General features: G+C 54.7%; 1 protein-coding gene across 1 annotated transcript; it reads right to left on the bottom strand.

Moving 5' to 3' along the window:
* Positions 1-6,805: 6,805 nt before the first annotated feature.
* Positions 6,806-7,689, bottom strand: LOC142683510 (gamma-aminobutyric acid receptor-associated protein-like). The gene is made up of 3 exons (XM_075847386.1): positions 7,497-7,689; positions 7,286-7,404; positions 6,806-7,059 (listed from the first exon to the last, which is right to left on the bottom strand). Exons 1-3 carry the CDS (start codon positions 7,675-7,677, stop codon positions 6,994-6,996), a joined length of 366 nt encoding a protein of 121 aa, XP_075703501.1. The 5' UTR covers positions 7,678-7,689; the 3' UTR covers positions 6,806-6,993.
* Positions 7,690-11,788: the final 4,099 nt, after the last annotated feature.

The raw sequence follows: 11,788 nt of genomic DNA, 5'->3' as shown, positions 1-11,788 counted from the left end.
AATAGGGGCGTCCTCCCTTCTTGGTATAATACGGGCGTCCTCCCTTCATGGTATAATAGGGGCGCCCTCCCTTCCTGGTATAATACGGGCACCCTCCGTTCTTGGTATAATAGGGACGCGCTCCGTTCCTGGTATAATACGGGCGTCCTCCCTTCCTGGTATAATAGGGGCGCCCTCCCTTCCTGGTATAATAGGGGCGCCCTCCCTTCTTGGTATAATAGGGGCGCGCTCCGTTCCTGGTATAATAGGGGCGCGCTCCGTTCCTGGTATAATAGGGGCGCCCTCTGTTCCTGGTATAATAGGGGCGCCCTCCGTTCCTGGTATAATAGGGGCGCCCTCCGTTCCTGGTATAATATGGGCGCGCTCCGTTCCTGGTATAATAGGGGCGCCCTCCCTTCCTGGTATAATAGGGGCGCCCTCCCTTCCTGGTGTAATATGGGCACCCTCCCTTCCTGGTGTAATAGGGGCGCCCTCCGTTCCTGGTGTAATAGGGGCGCCCTCGGTTCCTGGTATAATGCGGGCGTCCTCCCTTCCTGGTATAATACGGGCGCCCTCCCTTCTTGGTATAATACGGGCACCCTCCCCTCCTGGTATAATAGGGGTGCCCTACCTTCTTGGTATAATAGGGGCGTCCTCCCTTCCTGGTATAATACGGGCGCCCTCCCTTCCTGGTATAATACGGGCGCCCTCCCTTCCTGGTATAATACGGGCGTCCTCCCTTCCTGGTATAATACAGGCGCCCTCCCTTCCTAGTATAATACGGCGTCCTCCCTTCCTGGTATAATACGGGCGCCCTCCCTTCTTGGTATAATACGGGCGTCCTCCCTTCCTGGTATAATAGGGGCGCCCTCCGTTCCTGGTATAATATGGGCGCCCTCCGTTCCTGGTATAATAGGGGCGCCCTCCGTTCCTGGTATAATAAGGGGCGCCCTCCGTTCCTGGTATAATAGGGGCGCGCTCCGTTCCTGGTATAATAGGGGCGCCCTCCCTTCCTGGTATAATAGGGGCGCCCTCCGTTCCTGGTATAATAGGGGCGCCCTCCCTTCCTGGTGTAATAGGGGCGTCCTCCCTTCCTCGTATAATAGGGGCGTCCTCCCTTCTTGGTATAATACGGGCGTCCTCCCTTTCTGGTATAATAGGGGCGCGCTCCGTTCCTGGTATAATAGGGGCGCCCTCCATTCCTGGTGTAATAGGGGCGCCCTCCGTTCCTGGTGTAATAGGGGCGCCCTCCGTTCCTGGTGTAATAGGGGCGTCATCCCTTCTTGGTATAATACGGGCGTCCTCCCTTCTTGGTATAATACGGGCGTCCTCCCTTCCTGGTATAATAGGGGCGCCCTCCCTTCCTGGTATAATACGGGCACCCTCCGTTCTTGGTATAATAGGGGCGCGCTCCGTTCCTGGTATAATACGGGCGCCCTCCCTTCCTGGTATAATAGGGGCGCCCTCCCTTCTTGGTATAATACGGGCACCCTCCGTTCTTGGTATAATAGGGGCGCGCTCCGTTCCTGGTATAATAGGGGCGCCCTCCGTTCCTGGTATAATAGGGGCGCCCTCCGTTCCTGGTATAATAGGGGCGCGCTCCGTTCCTGGTATAATAGGGGCGCCCTCCCTTCCTGGTATAATAGGGGCGCCCTCCCTTCCTGGTATAATACGGGCACCCTCCCTTCCTGGTGTAATAGGGGCGCCCTCCGTTCCTGGTATAATAGGGGTGCCCTCGGTTCCTGGTATAATGCGGGCGTCCTCCCTTCCTGGTATAATACGGGCGCCCTCCCTTCTTGGTATAATACGGGCACCCTCCCCTCCTGGTATAATAGGGGCGCCCTACCTTCTTGGTATAATAGGGGCGTCCTCCCTTCTTGGTATAATACGGGCACCCTCCCTTCCTGGTATAATAGGGGCGCCCTACCTTCCTGGTATAATACGGGCGTCCTCCCTTCCTGGTATAATACGGGCGCCCTCCCTTCCTAGTATAATACGGGCGTCCTCCCTTCCTGGTATAATACGGGCGCCCTCCCTTCTTGGTATAATACGGGCACCCTCCCTTCCTGGTATAATAGGGGCGCCCTACCTTCTTGGTATAATAGGGGCGTCCTCCCTTCCTGGTATAATAGGGGCGCCCTACCTTCTCGGTATAATAGGGGCGCCCTACCTTCTCGGTATAATAGGGGCGCCCTCCCTTCCTGGTATAATAGGGGCGCCATCCTTTCTTGGTATAATACGGGCGTCCTCCCTTCTTGGTATAATACGGGCGCCCTCCCTTCCTGGTATAATACGGGCGTCCTCCCTTCCTGGTATAATAGGGGCGCCCTCCCTTCCTGGTATAATACGGGCGTCCTCCCTTCCTGGTATAATAGGGGCGCCCTCCGTTCCTGGTATAATATGGGCGTCCTCCCTTCTTGGTATAATACGGGCGCCCTCCCTTCTTGATATAATACGGGCACCCTCCCTTCCTGGTATAATAGGGGCGCCCTACCTTCTTGGTATAATAGGGGCGCCCTCCCTTCCTGGTATAATAGGGTCGCCCTCCCTTCCTGGTATAAAACGGGTGTCCTCCCTTCCTGGTATAATAGGGGCACCCTCCCTTCTTGGTATAATAGGGGCGTCCTCCCTTCCTGGTATAATACGGGCGTCCTCCCTTCCTGGTATAATAGGGGCGCCCTCCCTTCTTGGTATAATACGGGCATCCTCCCTTCCTGGTATAATAGGGGCGCCCTCCCTTCTTGGTATAATAGGGGCGCCCTCCCTTCCTGGTATAATAGGGGCGCCCTCCGTTCCTGGTATAATACGGGCGCCCTCCGTTCCTGGTATAATACGGGCGTCCTCCCTTCTTGGTATAATACGGGCACCCTCCCTTCCTGGTATAATAGGGGCGCCCTACCTTCCTGGTATAATAGGGGCGCCCTCCCTTCCTGGTATAATAGGGGTGCCCTACCTTCCTGGTATAATACGGGTGTCCTCCCTTCCTGGTATAATAGGGGCGCCCTACCTTCCTGGTATAATAGGGGCGCCCTCCCTTCCTGGTATAATAGGGGTGCCCTACCTTCCTGGTATAATACGGGTGTCCTCCCTTCCTGGTATAATAGGGGCGCCCTCCCTTCTTGGTATAATAGGGGTGCCCTCCCTTCCTGGTATAATACGGGTGTCCTCCCTTCCTGGTATAATAGGGGCGCCCTCCCTTCTTGGTATAATAGGGGTGCCCTACCTTCCTGGTATAATACGGGTGTCCTCCCTTCCTGGTATAATAGGGGCGCCCTCCCTTCCTGGTATAATAGGGGCGCCCTCCCTTCTTGGTATAATAGGGGTGCCCTCCCTTCCTGGTATAATAGGGGTGCCCTACCTTCCTGGTATAATAGGGTCGCCCTCCCTTCCTGGTATAATAGGGGCACCCTCCCTTCCTGGTATAATAGGGGCGCCCTCCCTTCCTGATATAATAGGGGTGCCCAACCTTCCTGGTATAATAGGGGCGCCCTCCCTTCCTGGTATAATAGGGGCGCCCTCCCTTCCTGGTATAATAGGGGTGCCCTCCCTTCCAGCAGATATTCGGCCGCTGAACTTGATCAATTCTTAGACACTAATACATTTCCCGTTCTCTCGTCTCAGAGCGACTGAGGTTTGAGGATCATCACCGGGGGAGGGTAAAGACAAGTCCTCGGCTGAATCTTATTGATTTCTTTAATAAACTCTGAGACTAAAATATTTTGACGAATCGCCCGGCACGGTTTTCGGAACATCGGTCGGGCTTTACGCCGGCGGGTCAACGTCTATAAACCTGCGCTGGGTCTTTCTTCATTTACAAGTTCCTCGTATTAACGCCGGGAGCCTTGGACGCTGGAGCGGGAGTTTATGTTCCAGGCCGTTAGCGCGTGTCTGACGGGACGCGGTCATCAGTTTTCTGTTCACAGAGGGGCACGAGGCCGGGGTGCCCGCCCGCTCCTCTTCGGTTTCATTTAGCACGTTCAGCTCTTTTGGTCGGGCAGGACTCTGGTATTTCCGGTTTTGATCGGGAAGTTCTCTTATTCGGCGAGGACCTTCTCCTCGTCATGACTCTCGGTCACGGGTTTACGTAAGTTTATTAAATATGCTTCGCTCTAGATTGGACTGGACGGTCTTGGCGGTTCCGACTTCAAGGATTATTTCTATTGTAAATCATCGATGACGCAGAAGGTAGGAGAGCTGGGGTCTGTTTTTGGGGACAAGTATCCTGGGGGACAATTCCGGGCTATCGGCAGCGGCACTGGAGGTAAAGGCTTTATTTCAGAGGGTTTGGGGTGAAATCAGGAAGATCGCCAGACAAAAGATACAAGGAGCCGAATAAATGATGGATCGGTAATTATCGGTTCCCAATACATTTATCGGATATTCTCCTCCACCGAGCCGGAGGCCTTTGTAGAAATCACTTTTGGGAATTTTACATTTCTTCTGAATGATCTCAAACATCTACAGCGGAGACCGGCACGGCCGTGTGAACCCCAAGATCTTCCACCACGGAGAACTTCCCAGGACCGGCTGATTATTGACTCCAGCAGCCGGGGAACTCCATATCCAGAGTCGATCACGTTGTGTTTTATCGACACTAAGGCTGGGTTCACACGTGCACATTACGTCCGTAATGGACGGACGTATTTCGGCTGCAAGTCCCGGACCGAACTCAGTGCAGGGAGCCAGGCTCCTAGTATCATAGTTATGTACGACGCTAGGAGTCCCTGCCTCTCCGTGGAACTACTGTCCCGTACTGAAAACATGATTACAGTACGGGACAGTTGCGTCGTACATAACTATGATGCCCGGCTCCCTGCATTGAGTTCGGTCCGGGACTTCCGCCCGTCCATTACGGACGTAATGTGCTCGTGTGAACCCAGCCTTAATGTCGCCATGATAAGCTGTCAATCATCTGATGTGTGGACACCGGGCTCAGGTCTCGGAGACAATGTGACGGCAATACAAGATTTGTTTTTTAATCGTGACCTCGGATATTATGATGGAGACACGTGCCGCGGGAGCGCCCTGCTGAACGGAGACACGTGCCGCGGGAGCGCCCTGCTGAACGGAGACACGTGCCGCGGGAGCGCCCTGCTGAACGGAGACACGTGCCGCGGGAGCGCCCTGCTGAACGGAGACACGTGCCGCGGGAGCGCCCTGCTGAACGGAGACACGTGCCGCGGGAGCGCCCTGCTGAACGGAGACACGTGCCGCGGGAGCGCCCTGCTGAACGGAGACACGTGCCGCGGGAGCGCCCTGCTGAACGGAGACACGTGCCGCGGGAGCGCCCTGCTGAACGGAGACACGTGCCGCGGGAGCGCCCTGCTGAACGGAGACACGTGCCGCGGGAGCGCCCTGCTGAACGGAGACACGTGCCGCGGGAGCGCCCTGCTGAACGGAGACACGTGCCGCGGGAGCGCCCTGCTGAACGGAGACACGTGCCGCGGGAGCGCCCTGCTGAACGGAGACACGTGCCGCGGGAGCGCCCTGCTGAACGGAGACACGTGCCGCGGGAGCGCCCTGCTGAACGGAGACACGTGCCGCGGGAGCGCCCTGCTGAACGGAGACACGTGCCGCGGGAGCGCCCTGCTGAACGGAGACACGTGCCGCGGGAGCGCCCTGCTGAACGGAGACACGTGCCGCGGGAGCGCCCTGCTGAACGGAGACACGTGCCGCGGGAGCGCCCTGCTGAACGGAGACACGTGCCGCGGGAGCGCCCTGCTGAACGGAGACACGTGCCGCGGGAGCGCCCTGCTGAACGGAGACACGTGCCGCGGGAGCGCCCTGCTGAACGGAGACACGTGCCGCGGGAGCGCCCTGCTGAACGGAGACACGTGCCGCGGGAGCGCCCTGCTGAACGGAGACTTTATATCTGCTCCGGCGCAGCTCCAGGCTGCACAGAGATGGGGCAGTATTATGGGCGTTATGCATAAAATCTCAGAAATCTTTGGAGCCTAAACTATAGAGCTCCATTATACCGTACACCCGGCCATAGAGCTCCATTATACCGTACACCCGGCCATAGAGCTCCATTATACCGTACACCCGGCCATAGAGCTCCATTATACCGTACACCCGGCCATAGAGCTCCATTATACCGTACACCCGGCCATAGAGCTCCATTATACCGTACACCCGGCCATAGAGCTCCATTATACCGTACACCCGGCCATAGAGCTCCGTTATACCGTACACCCGGCCATAGAGCTCCATTATACCGTACACCCGGCCATAGAGCTCCATTATACCGTACACCCGGCCATAGAGCTCCATTATACCGTACACCCGGCCATAGAGCTCCATTATACCGTACACCCGGCCATAGAGCTCCATTATACCGTACACCCGGCCATAGAGCTCCATTATACCGTACACCCGGCCATAGAGCTCCATTATACCGTACACCCGGTCATAGAGCTCCATTATACCGTACACCCGGCCATAGAGCTCCATTATACCGTACACCCGGCCATAGAGCTCCATTATACCGTACACCCGGTCATAGAGCTCCATTATACCGTACACCCGGTCATAGAGCTCCATTATACCGTACACCCGGTCATAGAGCTCCATTATACCGTACACCCGGCCATAGAGCTCCATTATACCGTACACCCGGCCATAGAGCTCCATTATACTATACACCCGGTCATAGAGCTCCATTATACTGTACACCCGGCCATAGAGCTCCATTATACTGTACACCCGGTCATAGAGCTCCATTATACTGTACACCCGGCCTTTACCCCATGACCGTCCACACTACATTGTGACTGAGGGGTAAGTCGGGCAGCGACTTCTCTACACACACGAGCCAATACACAGCGCATGTCAAGTCATTTTATTACGAACAGCCCCAAATAAGGCTGAGGGAAGGGGGCGATTGCTTTTCCACCCCAAGATAAAGAGCGTGCCCCCCAAGGGGGCAATTAAACAAGGATTACAGAATTAAATGGGAAAATGAAGTGAGCAGGAAAAATGGTGAATCCAGGGAGGTTGCGGGAGGAGACGACGTTACTGCCCATATACACTCTCATCACTGTAGGCAATATACAAGAAGCAGTCCTCCTCATGATGTTCCTGCAGAAGACAAGAGAAACGTTACTGATACAAGCTCCGCTAGCCCCTGCCCGGCTCCGCCAGGGTCCGGCCGGCCCGCCTCCGCCAGTCCCCGCCCGCCTCCGCCAGTCCCCGGCCCGCCCGCCTCCGCCAGTCCCCGGCCCGCCCGCCTCCGCCAGTCCCCGGCCCGCCCGCCTCCGCCAGTCCCCGGCCCGCCCGCCTCCGCCAGTCCTGTCCTGACACTCACCTGGTAAAGCTGTCCCATAGTGGCGCTGGTTGGGGGAATCACGTTGTTGACGAAGAAGAAGAGCGCGTCCTCTGCACGTAAGTGAATCCTTTTCCTGATGAGAAAGTAGAACTGGCCGACTGACCAGACAAGGGACCGTTAGGGGGGGGATGAGGAGAAGATGATGGAAATAGGATGGGAGGAGATATATGAGGAGGGGCAGCAGGGGTACCTGTCAGATCAGAGGGCACCAGGTATTTCTTCTTGTCCAGATCCCCGATCCTCGCCTTAGGAGCCTTCTCCACAATCACCTGACAAAACAATGTACCACGGTCACCGGAATCCGACACCACCCCAGACCCTCCAATCACCAGTACCCCATCATACCATCCAATCACTAATACCCCCATCATACCATCCAATCACTAATACCCCCATCATACCATCCAATCACCAATACCACAATAATCTTCACCAGTACCCCATCATCATACCATCCAATCACCAATACCACCATCATACCATCCAATCACAAATACCCCCATCATACCATCCAATCACTAATACCACCATCATCTTCACCAGTACCCCATCACCACACCATCCAATCACCAATACCACCATCATCTTCACCAGTACCCCATCATCATACCATCCAATCACAAATACCCCCATCATACCATCCAATCACAAATACCCCCATCATACCATCCAATCACTAATACCACCATCACTTCACCAGTACCCCATCACCACACCATCCAATCACCAATACCACAATAATCTTCACCAGTACCCCATCAAATACCCCATCCTCATACCATCCAAACACAAATACCCCCATCATCTTCACCCGTACCCCATCATCATACCATCCAATCACCAATACCCAATCATCATCAAGCACCTTCATGTGAAATTAAAATTCACCCATCCAATCCCGGCTGCCCCCGGGTAGAGCTGGACGATTAATAAGATTAAATTGCCTTAAAGGCCCATACGAGAATCGATTTAACAATTCTGTTAAAAAAACAAAATCGTCAGTAGCGCCATACTGCAGGAGGTAGCTCCGCCCCGTCACCTGCCTGCTCCGCCCTGTCACCTGCTCCGCCCCATCACTTGCCTGCTCCGCCCCGTCTGAGAAGCTGCGCCCCGTTCTGTCCCCAACAAAATGATGCAGTACGAGACAGCAGTTCTATGGGTAAACAGTGACTCCTAGTATATAGCCACCCCCCCCCCCACCTTGTAGCTCGCGCCACTGTAGCTCCCTCTAGGAGCGGGACCCGGACAGAGCGTTGCAGACACTCTGTCCGGGGATTCCACTCCTAGCGTGAATCCCGGACGTCTGTCCATATATGGACAGTGACTTGAGGGGGCTCCCTCTAGAAGCGGAGTCCCCAGCTAGAGCATCGCAAGAGCACTGGCGGAGGACTCCTGTCTTGAGGGAGCCCCCTAAAGTCACTGTCCATATAAGAAAAATCAAATCAAGTTTTTGGCAAAATAGCCCAGCCCTGCCCAGGACCACTTAAGGCGCTTTCACTATCCAACTGGTCCCTGAGCAACAGCGGGACAACCTAGTGTTATCCAGCGAAGGTCCCTGCATGCATCCGATTCCAGCCCGCTGTTTTTATCTGCTGTCAGCCAGTATCCTGCGCCCAGCTATCCTCTACGTGGCTGTGACCCGTGATCTGCCGTCAGCTTCCGTCCTTCAAGGTACCATCTGCCAGTGCCTGTTTCTGGTCTCTACTCCGCCGGGACCACCTCAAGGACATCACGACCTGGTAACCTCCCCGGAGTGAAGACCAGGTCCCGGTATAGGGGTTATAGAGAAGACCAGAGAGGTTACCCAGATAACGCCCTTAGGAGGTGACCCTAAGCCAAACCAGTGGAGTAGTCCAGTGGGTCCACAAGCCTGAGGTCAGACCACGGATCCCGCTGGCAATCCCAGAGCTACGGTACAGGTGAGCGATGATGCAATCAAGGACATCAGCAGTCGTCAGGACCAGACGCTGCAATACTTTCATTCCCTGGCTGAAGAAAGGTGGATTAACCTTCAGCATCTCCGGTCCTGCAGCTTCTTCATCTCCTCCACCTACAGGTATTCACTTCATTTCCAGCTGCCACCTCAGTAGGATGTGGATCCCTCGGCATGCTGTGGTTTCATCAGTCAGTGCCAGCTACATTTCCAGCTGCGTGCCACCATTTCCCCATCTACCAAATGCATTCATTGTCCCTCCTTTCTGGTCAAGCATTGGCATGGTCCGATCCCATGTGGGAGCGTCGGGGTCTACAGTCATTCAAAACTGCGTTCAAGGAGCCTGGCCGAACCTCGTGGGCATCAGCTGCCGTCCCGAATATCCACCAGGCCAGTTCCACGGAGGGACAATACATAGTAGAATTCTGGATGCTTGCGGCAGAATGGACCTGGAACAACGAGGCGCTGGTTGCAGCCGTCTGGCAGGGGTTGGTAGGCTGTGAATTGCCTTCCTCCCTGGATGCACTCATCACGATGGCCACGCAAATCGACATTAGTTTTAGAGAGCGGGACCCAGAAAACGGCATGTGAAAAAGGATTCCCAGACTCGCTCCGTGTCTTCAGAGACCTCTGCTCACCCTGCCTTCTGAAGAACCTATGCAAGTCGTGAGGGTTGAAGACACAGATCAAGGTTGCAACGAAAACCTCTGCCTGTACTGTGGTGGAAGAGACTATTTTGTGGAAACTCCAGCACCTTGGCTTGGTAGGAGGAACAATCCTAGGTGGGGAGAACCGCTCTCGGAAGTGGACTATGGCCGTGAAGTTGTCCTGTGGTAACTTCTGCCACCATCCAAGCCTCTCTCGATTCTGAGGCTGCAGGAAAACTTTATCCACCAAGACCTGGTGACTGGTCAACCTGCCGGGTGATCGTCTGGAGACCCTTTGCAGTGGCATCCATAAATTGCCAGCGCCTTCCTGAGCCCATCCTGTTGGTCACGCAGCCTCGGACTATGCAGGTGGTGGTGTTTCAGTCGGAGCAGATCCCCTTCTATTTGCCGGTCTCCATTACTCCCTCACTTCTGAGCCTTTCCTGGCTACGGCAACGTGCCCCAGTCCTGGATTGGAACTCTGGTCAACTCCTTCAGTAAAAGCGAGGCAGAGACGTTGCCTCCACATCGACCCTGTGACCTCTTGCCAGGGTCAATACCTCCTCCAGGTCGAGTCTATCCGTGGTCCCTGCCAGAGGCTCGAGCCATGTCAGAATACATCAGAGAAAACCTGGAAAGAAGATTTATGAGGAAGTCCTCCTCGCCGACCGGAGATGGAATTTTCTTCTTCCAGAAAGATGGATCTCTGTCCACATATAGATGATCGTGATCTTAAGATGACGGTAAACAAAATACCTGCTACCGTCGCTCGCTAAACTTCGACAGGATCCGTGGAGCCAAGATCTTCACCAAACTGAAACCGCGCAGCATACAACTCGAGCCGCATCCGTGAAGGCAATGAGTGGAACACAGCCTTTAATACTCGTGATGGCCACACAGAGTACCTGGTCACGCCGTTCTGACTCCAATGCTCCTGCCGTATTCCGAGAGCTTGTAAATGGCATTTTCTAAGATCGTTTATAGGTCAACGTGGTGGTCTATCTAGAGAACATCCTGATTTTCTCACCCGATTTGACTTCTCACTGGAAACACGTTAGTCAGCTCTTTCAACGGTTGCGGGAGAACAATCTCTATGCAAAATGGGAGAAATGGATCTTCGAGGAATCCTCCCTTTCCTATCAAGGAAGATGGATCCCGAACAAGTGTCCGCCATGTTGAACCGGCCTCGCCCGCAGGGTCTTCATGCAATTCAACACTTCCTGGGATTTACAAACTTTTACCGGCAATTTATTTGCCACTTCTCCTCGTTGCCGGCAATCACCTATATCAGCCCTAACGAAGAAAAGGAGGGAACGCCAAGAACTGGACCACCCAGGCGGAATTGGCTTGTCTTCGATTAAAATAATCCTATTCACCCCCCGCCACATTGCAGCATCCCGACAATTCTTCCTTGAGGTGAACGCCTCTTCTGTCGGTGTAGTCCGGACGCAAAAGGTCCTACCGGTAAGACCGTAACCTGCGGCTGCTGCTCTCCTGCCGAGAGGAATTATTCTATAGGTGATCTTCACAGACCATAAGAATTTGGTTGATCTACGGCCCGGTCAGCGTTTAAAGCCGCCGCACCAGGCCAGTCGGGGGTCGTCTTTTCTCAATGTGATTTTGTGTTGCACGTTTGTCTCTGTAATTGGACTTCACTGACCAAGTTGAGGATCTGCAGCAGATTACTGATCCTTCTCGTATCGTTCCGGTGGCCTCGGTCTTACGCAAGGATATCCCTCATGTTCTCTCATTCCTGGGGACATCACTCTAAACCGGCCGGTCACGCCGGGGCGCATAAAACTTGGGAACTCCTTTCTCGTCAGTTCTGGTGGCCATCTATGATCAAGGATGTTCAGCACTTGTTTTCCGTCAGTGCCTGGAACATGGTCTCAAAAAATGAAC

The sequence above is a fragment of the Rhinoderma darwinii genome (assembly GCF_050947455.1).
Source record: "Rhinoderma darwinii isolate aRhiDar2 chromosome 3 unlocalized genomic scaffold, aRhiDar2.hap1 SUPER_3_unloc_3, whole genome shotgun sequence".
NCBI lineage: Eukaryota > Metazoa > Chordata > Amphibia > Anura > Rhinodermatidae > Rhinoderma > Rhinoderma darwinii.
The sequence above is the reverse complement of the archived record's forward strand: the minus strand, read 5'-3'. Positions and strand labels throughout refer to the sequence as shown.

Bases quoted from the DNA above. Each gene is read 5' to 3' on its own strand.
- LOC142683510 (XM_075847386.1), bottom strand. From the start codon at position 7,677: ATGATGGGGGTATTAGTGATTGGATGGTATGATGGGGTACTGGTGATT. The intron at 7,405-7,496 runs GTACCCCTGCTG...TTGTCTGGTCAG, and splicing joins GGTGCCCTCTGATCTGACAG to TCGGCCAGTTCTACTTTCTC. The intron at 7,060-7,285 runs GTGAGTGTCAGG...TGTCTTCTGCAG, and splicing joins CTATGGGACAGCTTTACCAG to GAACATCATGAGGAGGACTG.